This window comes from Vidua macroura, chromosome 1 (assembly GCF_024509145.1).
Source record: "Vidua macroura isolate BioBank_ID:100142 chromosome 1, ASM2450914v1, whole genome shotgun sequence".
Classification (NCBI taxonomy): Eukaryota; Metazoa; Chordata; class Aves; order Passeriformes; family Viduidae; genus Vidua; species Vidua macroura.
Genome location: NC_071571.1, coordinates 21,023,108 through 21,045,052, shown reverse-complemented (window position 1 = coordinate 21,045,052; position 21,945 = coordinate 21,023,108). Strand labels below are relative to the sequence as shown.

General features: G+C 37.3%; 1 protein-coding gene across 2 annotated transcripts in view; it reads right to left on the bottom strand.

Moving 5' to 3' along the window:
* Window positions 1-19,922, bottom strand: part of MINDY3 (MINDY lysine 48 deubiquitinase 3) — a 49,422-nt gene extending 29,500 nt beyond the window's left edge. For both annotated transcript variants that reach the window (XM_053988994.1, XM_053989004.1), the window contains exons 1-8: window positions 19,772-19,922; window positions 13,051-13,130; window positions 11,853-11,910; window positions 11,238-11,411; window positions 7,681-7,732; window positions 5,696-5,810; window positions 5,194-5,267; window positions 4,633-4,712 (exon numbers count right to left, since the gene is read on the bottom strand). In XM_053988994.1, the coding sequence (XP_053844969.1) occupies window positions 4,633-4,712; window positions 5,194-5,267; window positions 5,696-5,810; window positions 7,681-7,732; window positions 11,238-11,411; window positions 11,853-11,910; window positions 13,051-13,130; window positions 19,772-19,868 (730 nt within the window). In that variant the 5' untranslated portion in view covers window positions 19,869-19,922. The remainder of the gene's footprint in view (window positions 1-4,632; window positions 4,713-5,193; window positions 5,268-5,695; window positions 5,811-7,680; window positions 7,733-11,237; window positions 11,412-11,852; window positions 11,911-13,050; window positions 13,131-19,771) is intronic.
* Between the last annotated feature and the right edge of the window lie 2,023 nt (window positions 19,923-21,945).

Below are 21,945 nucleotides of genomic sequence, written 5' to 3'. Positions count from 1 at the left end.
TTATTCAAGAAAAATCTGCAAATTCTATTTTAAGCCATTTTTTCTTACTTTCAAAATTGGTCAACTAATAACAATTTTAAGTTATTCAGTTTTAGTAACAATAGCAAAATATCAAGATATAGTCAAATATGGTAATTTCTCTCTCTATAAAACACAATCTCTATAAATAAAATCTCTCTAAAAAATAAGATCCAGACTCAAGCTTTAAGAGGTTCCTGTTGATAGTCTCTTTTATAAACCTGTTGGACTTTGTAGGAGAGGAATACTTGAAGTTTACATCACAATTATTCTTAGAAAAATCTAAGAACAGCTATCTTCAAGAAGAGAAAATCTCATATACACACATAAATGAATGTTTCTTCCTCTCTCCCTCTTTTTTCTTAGAGTTCCTTGGCCATATTTATCTTAATTTCACATTCTGAATATGAAAACACAATTTTTGAAATAATAATTTTTTAAGCAGAAAAACTAATTTGATTTTCAATACTGACTTCCATTTAAAGCTCTCAAACACACACAGCTGCCAGAAATAGCTGAAATATTTATGTACTTCTGATTGGAAGAGCACTTACAGAGCCTTATTTGAGGTCCTCTAATATAAATAAAGGGAAAGTATTTCAAAATTCAAGCTTTGAACCTAATTATAAAGATCTGGAAGAAGCTCTGGGCTTTTGTATACATCATCTAAGGAGTTCCAAGTAGTGTCTGCTTAGAACAGCTCTGCTAGATCCCCAAACAATAACAAGAGCAGCACATACTGGAAGCATACACTATGATCAATTTAAGAATATCTGGACTTCCTTTATTTTGTTGAACGCTGACTTCCATATTTGAAAGTTCCCTCTAAAACACTAAGTCTCAACCATAATTTTTAACACCAGTCATCTGTGTACAACAGCATAAAACTGACATCTTTATCCATGGGCTAAAGCCTCAGGACCATAGCAAGTGAAAGAAACCATTCTGAATTTAAAAGATTCCTGGATCTGCAGAAGTGAACTCTGCAGCACCAAGCGTGATATACTCTCTTCACCAGCTTCAAGTTTACCTCACTGAACTTTGCAACAGTGCAGAACAGTTATTCTAGTAATGGTTTAATTTTTCCCTCTATTGTTAAGCAAAAGTCTCCATATAACCAATGCTGAAAACCAAAACCCAAAAAACTTACATATATGAGCTTGTTCACTATCTTTGTGTCTGGAAGTACAACTCCTTCCTTAGAGTGTGAGCTATACATATTAAAAGCCTCTCTGCAGTGTAGAATTCCTTGATCTGAAAGCTGTGCTTTCACAGATTGCCTTCAAACTTGCTTGGAATTACAATATTCAGAGGTGCACAGATCATCCTCAGCAAAACCCCATTATCTCCCTGGCTAATAGCTGAGAGGCTATAAATTGCCATATGCAGAGACAATTCATCCTTTCTTTGAGCTGGGAGGAAGAGAGCTACAGCCCAATTAAAAAAACTACTGAAGAATACTGTGAACTAGGGAACAGCTAACAAACAGAAATAGCACATTTATATGTGCAATGAAGGAAACAAGTGGCAGAAGTAAGCAACAGTACATTAGAGAAGTAATTTTATGCATCACATATATTTCTTAAAACCAGTAACAAAAAACAGTGTAAAGTTCAGTCTGCTAAACAAGGGCTTCAGATGTAGGAGCCAATACCTGGGCACAGAAAAACTAAGTCACATGTAAATAATATTTACTATTCAGAAAATTATTCAACATAATGCTATGATTAAGTACTTTGTCCCCCTGACAGATAACTAGATGAGAACTCTTGACTGATAACTAGAGAGTGCTGTGATTCTGGCTATGACAGTGGCCACACAGAGTGAATATTCTGAATAGTTAGTAGTCAAGCTACACAGACTGCGTATCTCTGTAGGAAGCTCCTAGGTTAACTTCAGCCTGTAGTCACTGATCTACCCATGCCTTCTTCAGAATCAGCCAACAGAGAGGAGAGACACAAAAGCAAAAACTATTCTCAGATGATTTACTAAGAAACAAAAGGAGACTAGCTGCACTAAATCAAAGTTTATTCTGTGAATATCTTCACCCCACAAAGAGAGAAGATGACTGGAAGACATCTGATAACACCAAAGATCAACTAAGAAAATGAATATTAATGCCTCTTGTCACAAAGTTTCTCTTGCAAAGGACTCAAAGGACTTTTGCAAAGGACTCAAATTTCTGAACCCACTTCTGTTTCCATCCGCATCGGCACAGCGCCACCCAGCGGCCACACCAACCCCACAAATCCCTGGCACCGCCGGGAAAAGGAGTTCCAGCCCTGGCCGCATTCATAGGGAACTGCTACAGTGCATGGAGGAACAACAGCCCTAAAAAAGCAGTAAAAAATACCAACTACCTCCCCATAGCTTCACACTGTGGATAGCTATGGCAAGAGAAGAGATCAGAATAAGAAGAAAGGTTTAAAGGAGAACATGTAGATAGTCAAAGAAGAGACATCATTTCACTGGCATTTTTACCACCAGTGGCCAAGAACAATTCCAGTTAATAACTCCTACCCTATTTGGAAAATATGCAATACTGTGAGAGCCAGTGCTCTCAGTACATTCTGCAAAGACATGGTAATTCCTTAAGTTTGGAATTCAGTCTGTTTTTTCATCACTGCTAAAATTACTGGTAATACTTTTAAAATGGCTTATAAATAATTTTAATTATTTATTAATTTAAAACTGCTTATCTAAATAGTTGAAAAAGAGGTAAAGTGACTTCAGATAACTTCTGAATAAAACAGTATTCAGTCCTTGTTATTTTGATACCTTCAACCCTTCTATATGAAAAGCTCATAAGCATTGACATGAAAGCAGCTGAAGGTTCTACACACAAAGAGAAACAAAATCCAAGAGAAATGCTCAAAGAATAAAAGATAACAAAAAGAATTTCTATATAAAGGAAATGTGACAATGGATCCAAAATTCAGCCTAGCCTAAGAAGTTGCAAACAGTACCAGCTGCTCTTTATCTTTCTTTTTGATAGACTGTAACAACTCACTTGGTAACAAATATGATTATAGACTTAATACTGTGTTCTAAGCAGCTTCTGGGTACAATTATCCAACGGCTTCAAGAAAATGGTGGGCTCCCAATATAATGTCCAATTACTTGACTGGTCAGAAAGACTAACAGGACACATAATACCGGATCCTTAAAAAGTACTAAAGATCATTTTATGTTCCTTCGCTCTCCACAAAAATACAGACTCTATGGGAGTTCTAGGTTTTCAGGGCAAAACTGACTGAGAACCTAAATGTTGTCTATTACTGTGTCCAAAGCAAGTTCAGTATTCTCAGAAAAGAAAAAATTCCAACTTGGATAACTAAGAAATAAAGCCTACCAGAAAGATAATCTGTAAGGCAAATGAGGGAATGAACTCACAGTTTTCAAAACCAATATACTGAATTGCAGAACAGCAACTTAGCCTAATGTAAAGGAAAGCTCCTAGAAAATTCAGATTGATTGATCAATCATAATCTAAAAATTAAGACTGATATATCATAATCAAAAAGGGAAAATTAAAGTACTGAAGAAAACATACAGATAAAACCCAGAAGACTAATTGAAACATATTTCTATTAGAAATAGGGGGGATAAATGACAACAATGTCAAATAGAGGAAAGATAGAATATCCAAATGACATTCTGTAAGTCTGAAAGCATAGGCTGCATGAAATCATAACCAAGTGCAAGTCTAAGATGTCTCAAGGGAGATTATATTACTTGTTCATCATCAAACCAGAGCATTTTGATTCAGGTATTGCATGAACCTCATTTCAAGTAAGTATTTTATGTGCTGACTTAGGTGATGGAAAATCATTGTAAGAAACATGCTGATGAACCTGAGATCGACTTTGTAGCAGTTAAAGAGGAGATGTGAACAATTCAAACTGTTCCTGTTTTCATATAATTTCTATTTGTAAAATGAAACCCCAAAACCACAAAAGCCCTCTAATAATGAGCTTCCACTGAATCACTCCACTATGTTAATGTTTCATGCACTGGGGAGCCCAAAACTGGACACACCACTCCAGAGGTGGTCCCACAAGTGCCAGAGAGCGGGAAAGAACCACCATTTCTCTTCAGCTGCTGGCTACACCCTGCACAGCCCTTCTTTGTCAGAAGGACACACCATGACTGAGTGCACCTCACTGCCCACAGGGGCCTTGGGTCCTCTCCTACAAGGCTGCTTCCCAGCCAGCCAGTGCTTCCCTGTGCTGTTCCACGGGTTTATTCCATCCTGGGTGTAGGACTTGAGTGCATCTCAGGACATTACTGTCAGTCCATTTCTCTAGTTTGATGTGGCTGTTTTGAATGGTGGCCTTGTCCTCAAACTTCCCAAATTACAGAGACTGCACTCCCTTCCATCATCCAGGTCATCAGGTAACGTCTACGTTTAACTTGTAGCTGGCAATCCTGTATTCACTGATACCAACATCAGCAATTTTGTGCACTATGCTTTATTTCCATTTGGAGTCTACTTAATTCAAAGGGCAGTAAACAAGGAGACTATCAAAACAGAAATGGAATATATTCCAAATCTATAGGTCAGCATCTCAGAGTATCTTAAAAAATAACAAGCATAAACTAGAACCAACTTACTCATTCCTGAACACTCTCTGTCTCCATCCCACACGTTAGAAACAGCATGTCCAGTCAACAGCAGATTAATCAAACTTTGGCTACACAACAGAAAGAAATTATGTAAGACATAAGAAATTAAAAGGGACATGAAATTTATTTCAAAAAATGTGGTTATCTGTAACAAATTTAAAAAATTATTGGATTGCCTAAGCAGACATTTTGTAACTATTTTCCATTAACTAGTGTGTATTTCAATTCAGGAACCCTAATTATCATCTCCACTCTTTCAAACATGAACTTGACATAGAATGTAGCCCTGAATTTGAGAATTATCCATCTGAAAATTCAACGAGAACAGAAGCATTTCCTCAGAACTGATGTTAGTAGTTAATAGTTAATAGGAGTTAGCAGTGAAATAGACACACTTTTCAGTGTTGCTTTTAGTTATTTTTAAGTTACAATTGAGTTTGAGTCTCTCTTTTAATGTCAGTAACTTCCTAAAAGAATGATCAGTTACATATGACAAAGAATTAGCCCAAAAATCTATTTTAAGTGGTACCAAACTTTTTTGCAGCTTACCTTCCATGACCATAAACAGGATCTATCAATGGCTCAGTTGCATCTTCAATTTCATTTTTTATGTTTTCTATACCCTGTAGAAAAATTACAAACATTGTTCTGTCTTAAGGAATGAGTTGCAACATTTATACAACAGAATGCAACAGTAAAACATTGGGAGGCTGATGTTTTTACATGAACTGATAACAGGCTGCTTTCTCTTCAAAGGAAGATGTTTTCAAACATCTTGCAAGGAAGGATATTTTTAAAATGTGGAAGTCTCCCAGATCAAAAGAGAAAAAGACAAGCCAGAACCCCAAAAAAAACCCCAAAGGACTGAGCCTTTCAAATTTTTAGCCTGGAACTGTACTGCAACATAGATGAAGATACCATTTCATCAATATCTGGACTTAGTTCATCAGTTTATTTGTTCACCTTTTACAGAAAAAGGGTTACATGATCAAATTTTCTCATAACAAAGAAATAAAACCCACCCCAAAAATACATCAAGCAACCCACAAACCTTTGTCAGTATTACAGAATACAGAAAGAGCAATACTCCAAATCTGTTTGTCCACGCTGAATATTGATCCCAAACTGCAGCCTTCAGTTCAGGGAAGCTTTTGAATGCTCGTTTGCTAAAGACAAAAAACAATAACAAACAAACAACAGAAAAGAAGTATGTATTTAGATGAAGCATTAGAATAGTGTCACAAAGCACTACCAAGAATTACTAACACCTAACATGAAAACATCAAAGTAAAAGTAGAACAGATCTGGTATTATATACAGAATGACACAGCAGCTCCTCTGGAGTTATGGTAACTGCCATCTGCAGATGATAAATAATTCTGGAGCAAAATGCAAAAATGAATGGTTTTTACATGCAAACACTAACCATAAAGTTACATATACATGTGAAAGAGCTGAGTGGCTTGCACCACTACTGTAATTCTATAAAACACTGTTACTGAAATTACAAATAGACTATGTCACCAAAATAACATTTGCATTATACAGTGTTCTGAATGACATTCTGCCTATAAACAATGGAGAAATAAACCTTCTACTTAACCAGGTAAGACTATCTTCCAAGCTTTTGAAGCAATTATTTTATTTCCCATAGGAATTTGACTTTGTTAGACACTAGCTCTAGATAAGGCGAATTGTTCAAAACATTGAACATTGACATTTGGGATACTATCTTATAGCATAATATGGTGCCTGCCTGGATGATAAGGTAACACCATGTGATCATATGTTTAAAAAGGAAAAAAACTGAAATAAAAACTGAGGAAAGGAAGAAATTCACCAATATCCCAGTGAAGCAACACACTTGCAATTCCTTGGGTAGTTGGAGCTAAATATTACATTTCAGAACACAAACATTAGTTTGAGTAATTCAAACTAGATCATAGTCTTTGCTTATCTTACACAAACAGTACATTATTTTCTTTCTGATTTCTTGCACACTTTTAGTAAGCTTTGTTTAAAAAAGAAACAAAGATCTACAAAAATATATTCATAGATGGGTTTACTCTGGCTAATACTTGATTTCTAAACATCATTTCTTCATCAGTAGAGTACACACAGCATACAAGGTATGCAAGGCAAAGCCAGTTCTGAAATCCATCTGATGGCTAAAGGCAAATGCCAGAGCATTGATTCCCAGTGAGAATGGCAGAAAAAAATTAATTTAGTACCACCAGTCCAAAGATTGAAGGGATGAGCAGGAGGGGAGGAGAAAGGGCAGGAAATTAGTGTTTTGATCAGCTAAGGTTATAAAAATTTTATATTCTCCTCTTTCTTATTTCCTTATATAACAATAGGTTTAAAAAATAAACTATAATTACTACTGATAAAATGAGCTGTGGTTATTTCAGTTCTAATTAGCAACATTTTCCATCTCAGGTGTTTTTTGGAATTCTGCTGCTCTTTATTTACTCTTTGGGGATTGATTTGTATAATATTTACCCAACTGTTCACTGTGAAAATAAAAGGCTGTTACCTTTAAATATAAACTCACTGGAACTGTGAGCTATGGGTTTAGACCCTCAAAAAAGAACAACGTTTAAAGTATGAAACAAAAATCAGTCTTGTATATGAAACATTTTAAAAAATGTTCCTTATGATATCTCAAATCAGGAAAAAGTACTGATGACATTATATAATTATTGAGGATTAACATCTTTAACTTAAATGGTAATCTTGATTAGACTCCCAAAACTTTGTGTTCATAAACTTGAAATGCATAAATTATCTAGCCAATTTATACATTACATTGCTCCAGTTTTATTTTAAAGTCTAATACTTATGCTCAAAATGATATTCCATTTAAAATGGCTAAAATGCAAAGAAAAAATACAAAACCCCCAAACCAAAACTTGAAATCTAAGTTTAACCTGATGACTAACACACAAAAAGTTCCTCAGCATACCCCTTTCAGGCCAGTGAATATAAGTGTAACTTCAAAATATTGTATTTTAAATGTTCCAACATATTACTTACTGAATTAATGCATGAAATCGCTCAAAGCCAAGCTCTTCGACAGCCAAGGCAGCTATACACAAGAGACACTTTTCAGCACTACACATGGCAAAAAAATGACACAAGATACACACAGCAAGCTAGAATACTTTCAAGCTCTAATTATATTTTTAATCCTCTCCTGACATTTAAATTTACATTATTAGTATAAACTAATTTACTGCAACATTAAGATTCCACCATACAAATTAGTGAGAACATTTCTATTTGGACTAATCAATTTATTAAAAGCACAAAGCCACTGGTGTGTTGGAAATATTTGTCAGATACTGAGCTGTTGATTTTGTACAAAATGTGGCTGTCACAAAGTCACCAAGCATATGCATACTATAGATATAATTTTGCAGGTCAACAAGAAGTACTATTTCCTAGAAAAGCAAGCGTGATTATTTGGATCATTTTATCAGTGTAGGTAAGCTGTATTTTTTCTTTGAATATATACCTCTGTTACTGAAATTTAGTTTGTTTTTTTTTTCCTTTAATGCTTATTTATTACAAATGAAAAATAATTATTCTAAACAGTGTTACACATTCTGTTTTTAAATAAGTTCCTGCTGTTTTCTTTCAATAATGGATAAACAGCCTTTCAAATTAGTGTGCGTCCAGGACATAAAAAAATACAGCATTAGTGTCTTCCCAAGTTCAACACAGGCTTTATACCTTTCCTTTATCTTTCTGCTAGTAGAGCAATACACAGAACAGATCTGCTTTCTGATAGATACCACCTGATGCTGAATATTTAAACAATGTCTGATCACTGAGCTACAGAATGCGGCTGCATACAATTCAGTTAAGATCTGAAGCTATTAGGGCTAGTACTACTGATCAATTCTTCCCACCAGAATTCCCCAAAAGGCATTTTGTGCCTATTCTGATTGTATTTTGAAAGATGCACTTAATTTGCCCTACATGCAAATACAACTGATTCTTAACCAACAGAATACTTTCATTTTCTACTTAAGAAATACAGCAGCAGCCTTAAGAATTTTAGTTTTTGTCATTTGAATAACTACAAGGAATTGCTTAGATTACCAAGAGTAAAACTGACTTAAAAGAATGTATTTTTAAGACATTTTTATAAAATATGAAACAATGAATTTGAATTGCAGAAAATGCTGCAAAAACTAACCTTGCTTGAAGAACACGTGTTTTTGTAAGCAGAAGGTTAGAGGGACTAACTCATATAAAGCAATCTTTGAACCTGGGAACTTGCACTACTAAAGGCAACACATGGCCAACAAGTGACTGCTATACACCACAAAAGCAGATGAAAAATGCTATTGCATTCAGTAAGTGTGCTCGAATCCACCTTTTGTTCACAGAGCAGGATGATAGGCAGTTTCATTCTGTTACTAAAGAACAGAGTGAAATGCTAAGATAATTACTATTTGAAATAAAGGGAAATAAGTAGAAATTCTAAAGAGAAGTAGAGCTATACATAACCCAAACAATGCTAAATAAAGACAGTGCTTAGTGGAATGAAAAAGAACAAACAGCAAGAGAACATGAGATGTATGAGAAATACAATTGTTTAGAAATTCTTTAAAATGATACTCTATCATGCTGTGTCTAAGCATATTTCATGACTTTATTATAAACATACCCTCATATTCAATTCTCAAACAGCCTGCCATATGGAACTGTATCTGTAATACTCCTCGCTCACCCAACTCATCTCTTAAGTCCTATCAACTACGACAATGTCAGTTTCTATTTTTATTGAGTGCAGCAGCCAATCAAGAAATAAATGCACTAGCAGTTACACAACTTTGCATTATTCACAACATCTTCTCCTCAACATCTTTGTCCCACCCCTAACCAGGTTAAGAAGATGGTCTACAGGTAAATAGCAGGACAGAGAAAGGGAAAAAAGCCCAAACCTAACTAACATATCTTCAATTGGTAAGTGTACAGCATTACACATAGAAAGCAAAATGCTGTACATAGGAGAGGTGCACTCACTGTCTAGCAGGGAATATAGAATACAAACAATGAAAGAGATCAACATTGCCCACGACATAAGCAGGCTGTACACAGGAAAAGTATCCTGGTCTTCCTTGAGCACATTCCATGTTATTAAGGACAAGTCAGGCAGAACTTGAAGACTTGCACAGAACCGCGAAAAATGTAGTTATGTAATAGAATGGATTAGTTCGTAAGTGTCAGTGTTGAGAGTAATTATTAACTTGAGTGTACATTTAAAAACACTGTTGAACATTTCCTACAGTTAAAAGTCCTTTGGAATCAAGCAATACATTAGTAAGATCCTGTAGATAACTAGTCTCTGCTTCATTTCATCCAGAAAACAAACTCCTATCACTGGCAAGAGCTTCAGAGACAACTAAAAATAGGAAAAATTCTGCAATTTCAGAGTTACAGCTGCCTTATCTTGGAAAGGATAAACCAGAAAAGTTGCAGATAAAACTTTCTGTATAATACTTTTTCTTACTTTAAAAAATGCTTACCTTGGAGCTCTTATGCACTGACCATCTGTTTTTGTAAATAAATATCATTTTAATTATTATTGTTTGAGCCTTCTAAAGCACAGGGAGCATTTGCTAGAAGCAGATGAATATGACTTTGAAAGAGCTCCAGCACTACAAATTGCTATAACTAGCTGTGCACATATAAATCTATTTGTACAATTCTTACTTTGTAGTTATGCCACAAACTGATGAATAACATATTCTTTCCATCAAAAGATAGCACCTCGATAAGCAATATATTCTCACATGAAGAGATTTTCATACTTCTTAAGGCACAAATTGTGAACAAAAACTAAAAGAAAAAGCAGCTTATCTTTTAACACATTAGATCTTTCCTGTTTAAAGATTAATATATACAACTCTCTGATCACATGTGCACAGACAAACTTTCCATGTCACTGACTCTGCAGTAGTTAGATATGACTGGATGCCTCATCTTAGTGCAACAGATGATGTCTCCTGGATCCTTGATGTCAGTAACTCATGAAGGAGTGAAGACATTTGCAAAAAGCAGGTAACTGAAAAACTCCAAACTACCAAAAAAATACAGTAATTTACCAGAAGGTGATTTAAATTGTTTGGTACTGCACAGACAAATGGAAAACGGCTACTTCTCCATAATAATATAGGATCCAGAATAATTTAGAATAAATAAACCATTGAAGAATTTTCTACAAAATTCTTCTAAAAACACAAGTGACAAATATTCTTCCAGTGTTAAGAAGCATGTATATGTTTCAAAATTAAAGATGTATCAGGTCCCAGTAAACTACAAAATAAAATTGAAGAGTATGGAAATTGCTGAAATTCTAAAGAAACACGTATGTTAGAACTCCAGTGATAAGGCACCACATTGCTTTCAGCAAAAAGGATGAATGCCTCTAATTACAACAGACAAAAATCTATCTTTTGCTAATGGAATCACAAAGGCAAACCCCCCCATCTGTGAATTAATAAAATAGCAGTGGTCCCTCAAAAGCCATGTAATACTTCACTAAGTGATCGGTAATTTAGCACAGAAATACATCTTACAAGGTTGCTCCTCTTGATGACTAGATTCTGCAGGACTTTCAGAAATACTAGCAGTTTCTTCGGTTGTTTTTCCTCTTATCCATGTTGCCAGACAGTATGACTCAGAATTATCAGAGCAAGCCATTTCCAAAATATCACATAATGTATGACAGAGAAGGTTCTTCTGCTCCTCTTCTGAAAGATCAGAAACCTACATGAGTCTGATTGCTGAGAACCATTGTCATTCATATATAAGCTACTAGTATCTTTTTATACATTAATGCTATCTAAATAATTTTTACTCATTAACTTTTATCTCATTAATTACTAATGTTAATTGCTCTTTGACTATAATGGACCAAAGATTATAAGGCTGTCTTTAGAAAAATGTGGTTTTATAGCATTTGTAACCCATTCTCTTTCTTAATAAAGGATTTCAATTAAATATTTCTAGAACACAGAAGTATTAAGGACCATCACAGACCTCACAAATAGGAGTTCTGAAGCACATAGTATACATACAATATGGAAGAACACAAAGTGTGTAATATTTTAAGTTTTTTTAATTAATGCATGTTTTACAAATAAATAAAATGGAAAAAATAATGAGGGGAAAAAAAAAAAGGGTCTCAGTACCTGGACAGTCTCTCCAAGATGACTTTTCACTGGTAAAAAGCTTCTTCAAAAGGAATGCCTTTGTTACCAAAGAGTAAAATATTATTAAAATACAAGACAACACTACCTTTTGTGCTACGTCACAAGCACCAAAGCATTTTTGCATGTTTTTAAAAGAGTTTCAAGCTGCTTACCATTCAGAACAAGACTCTGAGCCTGCCCTGTTTAGTGACTCTTCCTCATCAAACCAGCTACAATGGTGGCCTTGTAACTACATTCAACACCACTGAGTTTGAACCTCAAGTACACTTCAAATACACATAGTGCATATTGGCATATACACCTCCAGACTCACAGGACTGCAGGAATGGAGGCACAAATATTTTTCAGTATAACTGATCACTAGTACAAGATATCTCTAGTCATTAACACAAACCCCTTTAGTAGATAACAAACCCACCTCTTTTAACTATTTCAAACAATAAACTGCAGAACAGGTTAAAGAAATCCTATGCATCTCTACACCCCTGCTTTGCTTTATCAACAACGCCAATGTAATGCTGCAATTAAAAAAAAGCAGAACAAAAAGCTCTAAGGTACAGAGAAGGAACAATGAAAGAAGAAACTTCATTAAGCAGTCTTGCCATCTTGCCATTTCAGGTATTTTTAGCACCTCAGAAACAGCTGGTTCAGCTTTCACTGCCTTCCTGACACGCTCACCCTGTTCTCCCATTACAGATTTTTTTTTTAAAACATATTTTTTTTTTTAGCAAACCTTGTTAGATGTGAAAATCAACTACTTCAAATATTTCTAATACAGAATTACAAAAAAAAAAAAAAAAAAAAAAGCAGACACTGTGACACAGACATTATCCTTAAAGGCAGGGAATTCAACAGATGTGAAAGGATTAGGATTAAATTTGTAACTGATCTTTTCCTTCTCCCCTTTATAATGCATTCCTGATTTTGAAGTTACTTCTGCTTGGATCAGCCTGCTGCATTTCCTCAAACAAATGTCCTTCTGCAAAATTATAGTTCAAAATCAGCCCATGCTCATCCCTGCCTTTTTACAGAGATTTTGCCTCCTCCACACTTTAATTATGAAATCAAAATACAACTGATCTGCAATTTTTTTCATATCTATTTCAGCTCCAAATACATAAAGAACAAATTTTGGGCTTACTGATTTTAAATTATTCCTATAATAAAGGCATCTTACCTGCACAGGTGCTATCACTGCACAAGGGCCACCTTCAAATTGTTCTAATGCAGTTGATTCAGAGTCACTAAAAACAAATCCTGTCAAATGAAAAAGGATTTTATTTAATGAAATATGTAAACAAGTATGTATATTCCTTCCCTAACAGAAATGACACCTGATTTATTCACCTTTAAAAATCAGGTTTTTGTTTCCTTGATAAATGTAACTGCATATGGTTAAACTATCTGAAGCAAAAAAAGTCACAAATACAGATGAAAGGACAGACATTAATTATTTATATCTTCAATTAAATCATGACCACAAAGGTCCAACAGATAGGGTTTTAAACAAAAGAATTTCTAACTTAAACCATGGTTTTTATTTTATGATAGTTTATTTCTTATCAATAAATTTAAATTTGTGTATTATTTTGTCTACATCTGTAATAAAAATACGTCTTGGAACCTTCACTGAACACATATAATACATTTCTATTCCTGATGAATGGCACACTATGCCTCCCACTGATCTCATTTTTGACCTATCAGCACATCCTATTAAGACTGAAATATGCTGAGTAGCTTAAATATTCACTTGCAATTCCTGCATTAAACCTCTTAATGGTGTTTCACAGAAGATACACTACATTTACTGAGATGCAACATCACCTATTTTCCCCCTTCAGCTTTAATGCTTTGTATTAATAATTTGTATTTCAGAATTATCTTACAGTCATATAATAAAGCAAATACTGGAGCAATTACAGCAAAATTGTTCATTACCACCTTGCCCTTAAACTTGTCTTTAAGATAGGTGATTCTTATCTTTCATTTTTCATTGATAAATGCACATGCAATTACCCCGATGAAACTGACACACAGCAACTTAGAGTGAGTGGTGTTTTGCATTATCCTTTTAAGAAATGATAAGATTGTGCCAAAGTCATTCTAGTTCACTGTAATCCAGAAACCATGCAACTGTAGTCAGCAAGTAGCCAACAAACACAAGCAAGTGGAGGCAGACAGAAAGGGGATACACATGCATCTTGTCATGGACTGATAGTGTCAGTCTCAGCAGAAAGAAAGTTCAATGCTACTTTCACACAATTTCTCCTCTTCCCAATTCTGTAGGATTACATGCTGCCATAACAAAAGCACTCTAAGCCCTGGATGTGAATTTGAACTGAGGAAATGCATCCCCCCACACTACAGCATGGCAAGTACGTCATCCCAAACAGCAAGAGATAGGACAACTGCATGTTTTGTACACCATACTTCATCACACAATAGTAGTTGTTACACAGCAATGTGATTTTTTTTTTTTAAGGATCAGGGTAGCCATGGGGTTTCCACTGTATCTGACCAAAGGCTCCAGGTTATTTTTAACTATATGTGCAAACGTGCATTACAAAGATGTATTTTATAACCAAAACCTAGGTGCCTATGTCAAGCCTACATACTTAGATCTGGCATCACCTGATGTGGCAATGAAACTCCATTAATTCCTACTTGAAGCAAAGTTTGCAGTAATCCCATTTCACTGCCCTGTTAACATGCCCTACTAAGAAATATCATCAGTCTTTTCAACCTTCTGAATTGGTTTGTGCAGGCTTGGAATATTAATAGGTAAGTCCTCCTCTGCTTTGAAGCGTTACTGCATGCCACGTAAGCACACTTCAACAAAAGAGCTTTTTTAGTTGTTTTAATGATTTGTTTCTGCAGAAAAACAACATACTTGCGTGTGGTACCACTAAACCACACTTAAGAAATCTTGAATTTGCTTCACATTCTTCAGGCTTCTTATAGAAGGCATGAACTGTCTCAGCTCAACCCTGCCCTGTTTTTCAAAATTGCTTCCTAAAAACAAAGAACATCTATTGATCCACCAGAATGAATACAAATATGAGATAGACAATGTAAAGTCGATATCACACAGAATTTCACAGAATACAACCACAGGCAAAACACATATAAAATACCTGAGGAAACACTTCTTATTACTTAAATGCTGCTTAATGCTTGATAAATACTAAGATTCTAAAAGCTGTTAAGCAAAAAAATGGACTTCAGGTAGTATGGTCTTGCTCTTCTAAAAAGTTTTACCTGAGCTGACTTCCAATTCTGTAGAATTTCAAAAAGCAGCATTCCGAACTCCAGCTGGGTTCAAGTCTACCTCAGCCTGAAATCACACCCACTTACCTTTTTAACCCTCTACAACAGTCACATTTTGGGCAATCTCTGTAAACACTCATTAACCCCACACTCTTCCTTATGATCCGTAAGAATGACCTGGCCACCCTTTAAGCTACCAAGATGAGCATCTCCAATCCAGAGTAACTTCTGCTTACTCCTCTCTCTCAACTTTTCATATCTATCATACAGCTCTTTTCACTAAAGATAAAATCTCAAAAAAAAAAAAAAAAAAAAGATGTAACACAGCCAAAATATTTTTTAATTAATGTGTCTGCCTTTTATCCATGAGTACAATTAGAATCATTTCTCTGCAAGAAACATAAAATAATGTCATTACCATGTATCTTCCATGTCATTTATAACCCTATTAAACACTGCATTGACCCAATTTTTTCAACATCGCTACTGCTCTGCTGCTTTAACCTTTTGATGCAGCATGGCAGGGAGATGAAGTGGATCTAGATTCCTGTTGGTAGCCAGTGCATTACTCAATATTTTGAGTAATGACATTGAGAAATTTGTCTTTATATCCTTTGTCCACTATAATCACACAACACAAAGTTTTAGTCTCCTTATTTCCCCATTTGGCATTTATGAAGGTCCATGTTTCTTTCTTGCATCTAATTCTTAGCTCTTCTATGTACAGTTTACCAAAATTAGTGTATGACTTACTTAATCACATCACTGTTGTCCTTCATCTAATGTACCACATCACAGTCCAAAGTACTACAAAACCCATTCAATCTTCTATTATGACTACTCCACCACCTTCTTGTATCTTTTTATTACTAGCCTATTTCTAAAAAGACACCATAGATATAACTGTCATTTCTCAAAGGATGCTGAGTCTCTTCATTATTTTCACTCTGTACAAAAACCCAATTCTACCTGAATGAAAGAGACAAGGGAATTAGCAAAAAGCACACAACACTAACAAGTGATCCTTGCTGATCCAATCTAGCTATAAAGACGCTGCACTATCCACTTTTTGTTCTAGAATCACAGAATATGTTGAGTTGGAAAGGAACCACATGGATCATCAAGTCCAACCCCTGTTCCTGCACATGAGACCCTAAGAGTCATACTATGTTCCTGAGAGTGCTGTCCAAACGCTCCTTAACTCTGACAGACTTGGTGCTAAAACCACTTATGTGGGGAGCACATTCCAGTGCTCAACCACCTGCTGGTTTTCCAAACCTTTTCCTGATACCCAACCTAAACCTCCTCTGACTCAGCTTCATGCTGTTTTCTCAAGTCCTGTCACTGGTCACAAGACTGAAGACTGCCCTTTCACTTCCCCTTGTGTGGATGTTGAAGACCACAAGGAGGTCTCCCCCTCAGTCTCCTCTTCTCCAAGCTGAACGAACCAAGTGACTTCAGCCACCTCTCACCATGGAAGTGCTTTTCTTTTTCTCTTTTGGGATACAAGAACTGCCTGACAGAAACACTAGAATAACACATTATTACCCAAGAATGAGGTTCACAATACACCTAATGTTTCATTCTTTCTCTAGCACTGGGAATAGAATGATACACATTTTGTTTGTGGCTTTGGGTTTTCCAAGCATATCTTTACAGTAAAATAAAACTTCTGAAATTTTCTGTGGGGAGAAAAACCCACAACAAACAAAAACCATTTTCCTGCCCACATAAAGAAAGGGGAATTTACTACAGCAATATCAGAACAAAACTCCACTGAATGGGTTGTGGATAAAGAGACAGAAGTCCTGTAAGGGATTAAGGAATGTATACAAACTATCTGGTAGGCTACCATTAAACTGGGCAACTGGAAGCTGGAAGAGAATCCAAACAAAATGGACCTGTATGTTATCCACATACATAAACTGTACTTCCCACTATGCTTTTGCAGTTAAATGATTGTTGGAGAAGACCATTCCATATCTTTCTTTCCAAGGACCAGTGAGAACACAGCTTACCTAATTCTGAAAGGATGCTGAGTGCAAGCCTGCCAGATATTTGTATTGGATAGACATGATGTCTCATGTCTTGGGGATAATCTGAAGAGCAGTTCTATACATGAAATTTGTGCCTTGGATCAATGGAGAAATTTACTCCTAACATAGGTATGTTCCTTTAGGGTTCAGTCATCTTCTCAGCTCCCTCCCAAGTCCTCACGTCTATGCCAGGAAACACCAAAGAGCAGACTGAGGCTTTGGACTACATTCCTGTGTCTGCTTTCAGGATTCTGGTAAATGGAATCCACAAGGTTCAAACTGCAAATTCTGCTGCAATCATAAAGAAAAAAATTCTGTAAAGAACTCCACACAAAAGCCCTCACAACAACTTTACAGCCATGCCTTTGTTAAGTCTGGAATAAAACCCATATATTTAAAGTTGTCAGTGCAGAAACCTGAGGGAATTACTGCCACTAACTTCCAACAACACACCCACATGAGCTGGGTCAGTTCTGTAACTGCTTGCAGATCAGCCTCTCTTCAAACTAGTATGATGGTCAATGAGTCTGGTGCATAACAGGATTCCTGGAGTGCACTGTCTTCACTGAGAAACTGACAGCTATCAGTCTTACCTTCCTCAACACCCTCCCTACTGCCTACTTTTCTTTTCAAATGAAAATCATAGCTCTCAACTTCGAAAGGGTTTGAGAAAGGATCAGATGATGTTCAGCAAGTATTCAAAATAAATGCCAGTGCTGGCACTACAGTCAAAAGAAATAAAAACAAACAAAAAAAAATCCAACACCAAACTAGTTGTTTGATGCTTTTAGCACTTTTTATGTGGAACGGGGTCTACATTTTAAACTTTTAAGTCTTTGGAAATAATAAAGGTTTATATATTTTTGTTTTTTTTTTTCTTTTAAATCTTGATGAGTCAGTGTTGACGGGCCTCCTTTGCAGCAAGTAAATGCTGCAGAACTTTTTCAACAGAATAGAAACTGAAAGCTGGGTGAAAGTATTATGCAGCTACATAAGGTAAGTGATTGGAACTGACTGTTTTGATTCTCAGCACAAGACCTCCAAACAGTCTAACTTAATGTCACGAGGTTTTGCTACACAAAATTGATTATACTGAGAGGGATATAGGGAAGGGAACAGATGCACTACATATTCTAGTCACAGGACTTTCCCTGAAGACAGATTGGAAACAGCTCCATTGCAGAAGCCACCAAGAACTCCAGAGACCTTTTCCATTAAACCCTCACTCAATCACAAGCACAGCGCATTATAACACACATTTCAATACATTTTGAAACTGTTGAAATTTCTCATACAAACTATATTTAAACCTTCAAATGTGGCAATCCAAGATTACCAGCTAAAGAAATAATTAAGCTTTTTAACACCAATTCTTCTTTTCTGACTTGGCACACACCTTATACTGAAACCACAACATTACCAAAACATAAAGAGATATTACAGAAAGTAATTACATATCAATAAGCAATTTTGTTAGGAAAAGCAATGGCTTTGCTGCGCCTGCTTAAATTCTAGATCTTAGGAGGAATTTGGCTTTTTTCCCTAAATACTTATCACTGAATTATCTGAAGACAGATAAACCTAGGGGAAAAAAAATATAAGTCTGGTAATATACTGTGTCCAGTAGTGGGGAGCAGGTGCGCAGCTCCCAAATCTACTGAAACTATGCAGATGACAACACCCTTGTTAAAAAAATAAAAAGGAACAGAGAACACTAAGAAACTTCTGTTTCAAACAACTTTAACCTATGACCTGGATACATTTTTTTAAATCTATAAATTCCACTATTTCACTTACGTATTTTCTCCAGTAATCAATAGTTTTATCACGAACATGAATCATTACTAGAATTCCTCAAAACCCACAGTAAGTTCTAGAGAAGGCTATGATTCCCTTCTTTCAGCCAGGACAGGTACACAGACTGATTCCTTGCATATAATTCTTAGAGGCAAGCATTTCAATTGCACTTTTAAGGACCACCAACAAGCTTCCATCAAGAAGAAACCATTCACTGGATACACAACTTAAACGCAGAAAAAACACCTTACAAATACCACACGTTCCAGCGTTACTGGTGCTTTACCTCTTGGCATGTCCTAATACTGGCATGCACCTGCTTCCACGGCCAAATAACCAGTTCAAAAAACAAATCTGTGGGTCTCTGTCCCAAGTTCGGCCCCGCTTTTGCTATTTGTGACTCATATGTTCTTCACAAAAAAACCAAAACCAAAGCACAACTTATGTTCGTTTCCACAAGCCATGTAAAATTACGACATAAGACGCTGTTGTTATATTTAACAAATTCAGACCCTTTTCTACACAATTTTAAGTTCCTGGGGAGATGTGTGGCTAAAGACGATTATGCTGCAAAAAACCAAAATAATTATTTAGCAAGGGAAGCTGCTGCATCATTTTCCCGCGTGGGCCAGCGCCGAGGTGCCGCTGCCACAAGCACACGAGCAGTGCCCGCGGCACGGCGCCCCTCAGGCACACGGACCCACAGCGCGGGGGCGGCGCGGGGAGCTGCGGGCGTGCCCCGGCGGGCGGGCAGCGAGGCGGGAAGGGCCGGCGGGGCACGGCGCACGCAGGTACCTTGCGCCCAGCGGCAGAAGATGGTGTCGGCCAGCCCGCGGGGCCCGGCCTTCTTGCCCCACACCAGGTGGACGAGCTCCTGGCCCGCCTCGGACATGGCGGGGCGGCGGCGGCCCCGGCGCCGGGCGGGCGCGGCGGCTCCGGCGGCTCCGGCGGCCCCTGCGCAGGAGAGGCAGGGGCGGGGCCGCGCGGGCGGGGCGGGGCGGGGCCGGGCCGGGCCGGGCGGGGCCGGGCCGGGCCGGGGCGGCCCTTCCGCTTCCCCAGCAGGCCCTGGTGCTTCCGCGGGCCTGTGGGGCTGGTCACTGCTCTGGCAAATCCGGGACGGAGCTGTTGCCTTGGGGAGCAGCGTTTCGACTTGAAGGTTCCCGACATGAAACTGTTGTACATTCGCACTTGGAATTCTTCCTGCGGTGTGCAGCCAAAATGGAGCTGCGGTGTTCTGCCTGCTTTCTTAAACAATTACTGTATCGGTAGGGTTGGAAGGGAGCTCTGGAGATAGAATTAGAGAATCATAGAATCATCGGGGTTGGAAGAGACCTTTACGAGCATCAAGTCCAACCATCACCCAGCACTGCCACTGTAACCCCTAAACCCCGTCACCAAGCGCCAGATCAGACACCTGTTAAACACTTTGGGCATGCTGACTCCACCAGCTCCCTGGGCAACCTATTCCAATATCTGACCACAGTAACGGTGAAAAAGATTTTTCTAATAATCTAATCTGACTCTCCCCTTTGACAATCTCCACATCAACTTGTCCAAGCCCTTTCTAAGGCAGAGTCACCTGGAGCCTGTGACAGGAAAATTTCCAGGTGGGTTTTGAATGTCTTCGGAGAAAGACTTCATGACCTTCTTGGGCAGCCTGTGCCAGTGCTCTGCCACCCCCAATGTAAGAAAATTCTACTTCATGTTGAGGTGGAACTTTTTGTGTTTTAGTTTATGACTATTGCTCCTCATCTTGTCGCTGGGCACCACTGAAAAGAGAGCCTGGCACCACGCCTTTGGCACCTTTGAGGTATTTATATGCATTGATGAAATTCCCTTTCAGCCTTCTCTAGACTGAATAGGCCCAGTTCCAGCAGTCCTTCCTTGTACAAGAAATGCTCCAGTCCATTAATCATTTGTGTGGCCCACCACAGGACCCTTTCCAGTAGTTCCTTGTTTTTCATCATACACTTAAGTGCTTTTATAAAGATTGAGCACATATTGAGGCCGTTACATGTGCAATCATTCTCAATTAAATATGAAAATATCCAATATCAAGCATGTGTCCGAGTTTCCTGACGTGTCATACCACAAATTGATCAGAAGATGGGGTGGTTGTACTTCTGATTTTTAAACGTTTTCAAGTATATGCACAGTTAAGCATTTTCTGAATAATTACTGACAAGTCATCAATTTCCTTCAATATTGATAATCAGAATGGATTCTTGGAATAAATAATGTAATTATAATGGACACTTTTTGATTTTTAGCATGAAAAAAGAACTTCACAGAATGAGAGGAATTTAATTAGAATTAAAGGCATCATGACAACAAAATTAAATTCTGTACATACTATAGCAAAAGCCATCATGTTGCTAGGTTTTGTGTCTTTCAAATCAATAGTGCAGTAAAAAGCAAATTTTGATATACCAGATAGATATACCAGACTTGAAATTGTAAACATCTCATGAGCAGGAGAAAAATACCAAAGTGCATTTATTTTAAAGCGTGTTGTTGTATATGCATGTGAACTATTTCAGAAAAGTAATCCTCAAAGTGGTGCCATGGTGCAAGTCTAAGTCAGCTCAACAAATTTCAGACTATATCCATTAACAGGAAGGCTTTACAAGGCAGAGGAAAGAAGTGCAGGTTTTAGGCCAGCTTTTCAATTCCTGGGCTTGTTTCAGGGAAGAAAATTTATATTGTCATGGCTGCTCAGGGTGCAATCTGAAAAACAATTCAGTAGAGAGGGGGAAGAAGGCACTGTAAAACAAGGATACTGAACCTGCAATGGGGTGATTGGAACTGCTTTATGGCGGAGAAGTTGTATAGCACCACCCAGAAGCACCAAAAGGCTGGAAAACCTCCTCCTCCTCCACTTCCATCTCTGGTGTCATGGATCATCACTTCAAGAAAAACATTGTGTGTCTCCAGAGAAGGGCAATGAAGCCAGTGAAGGGTTCAGAGAG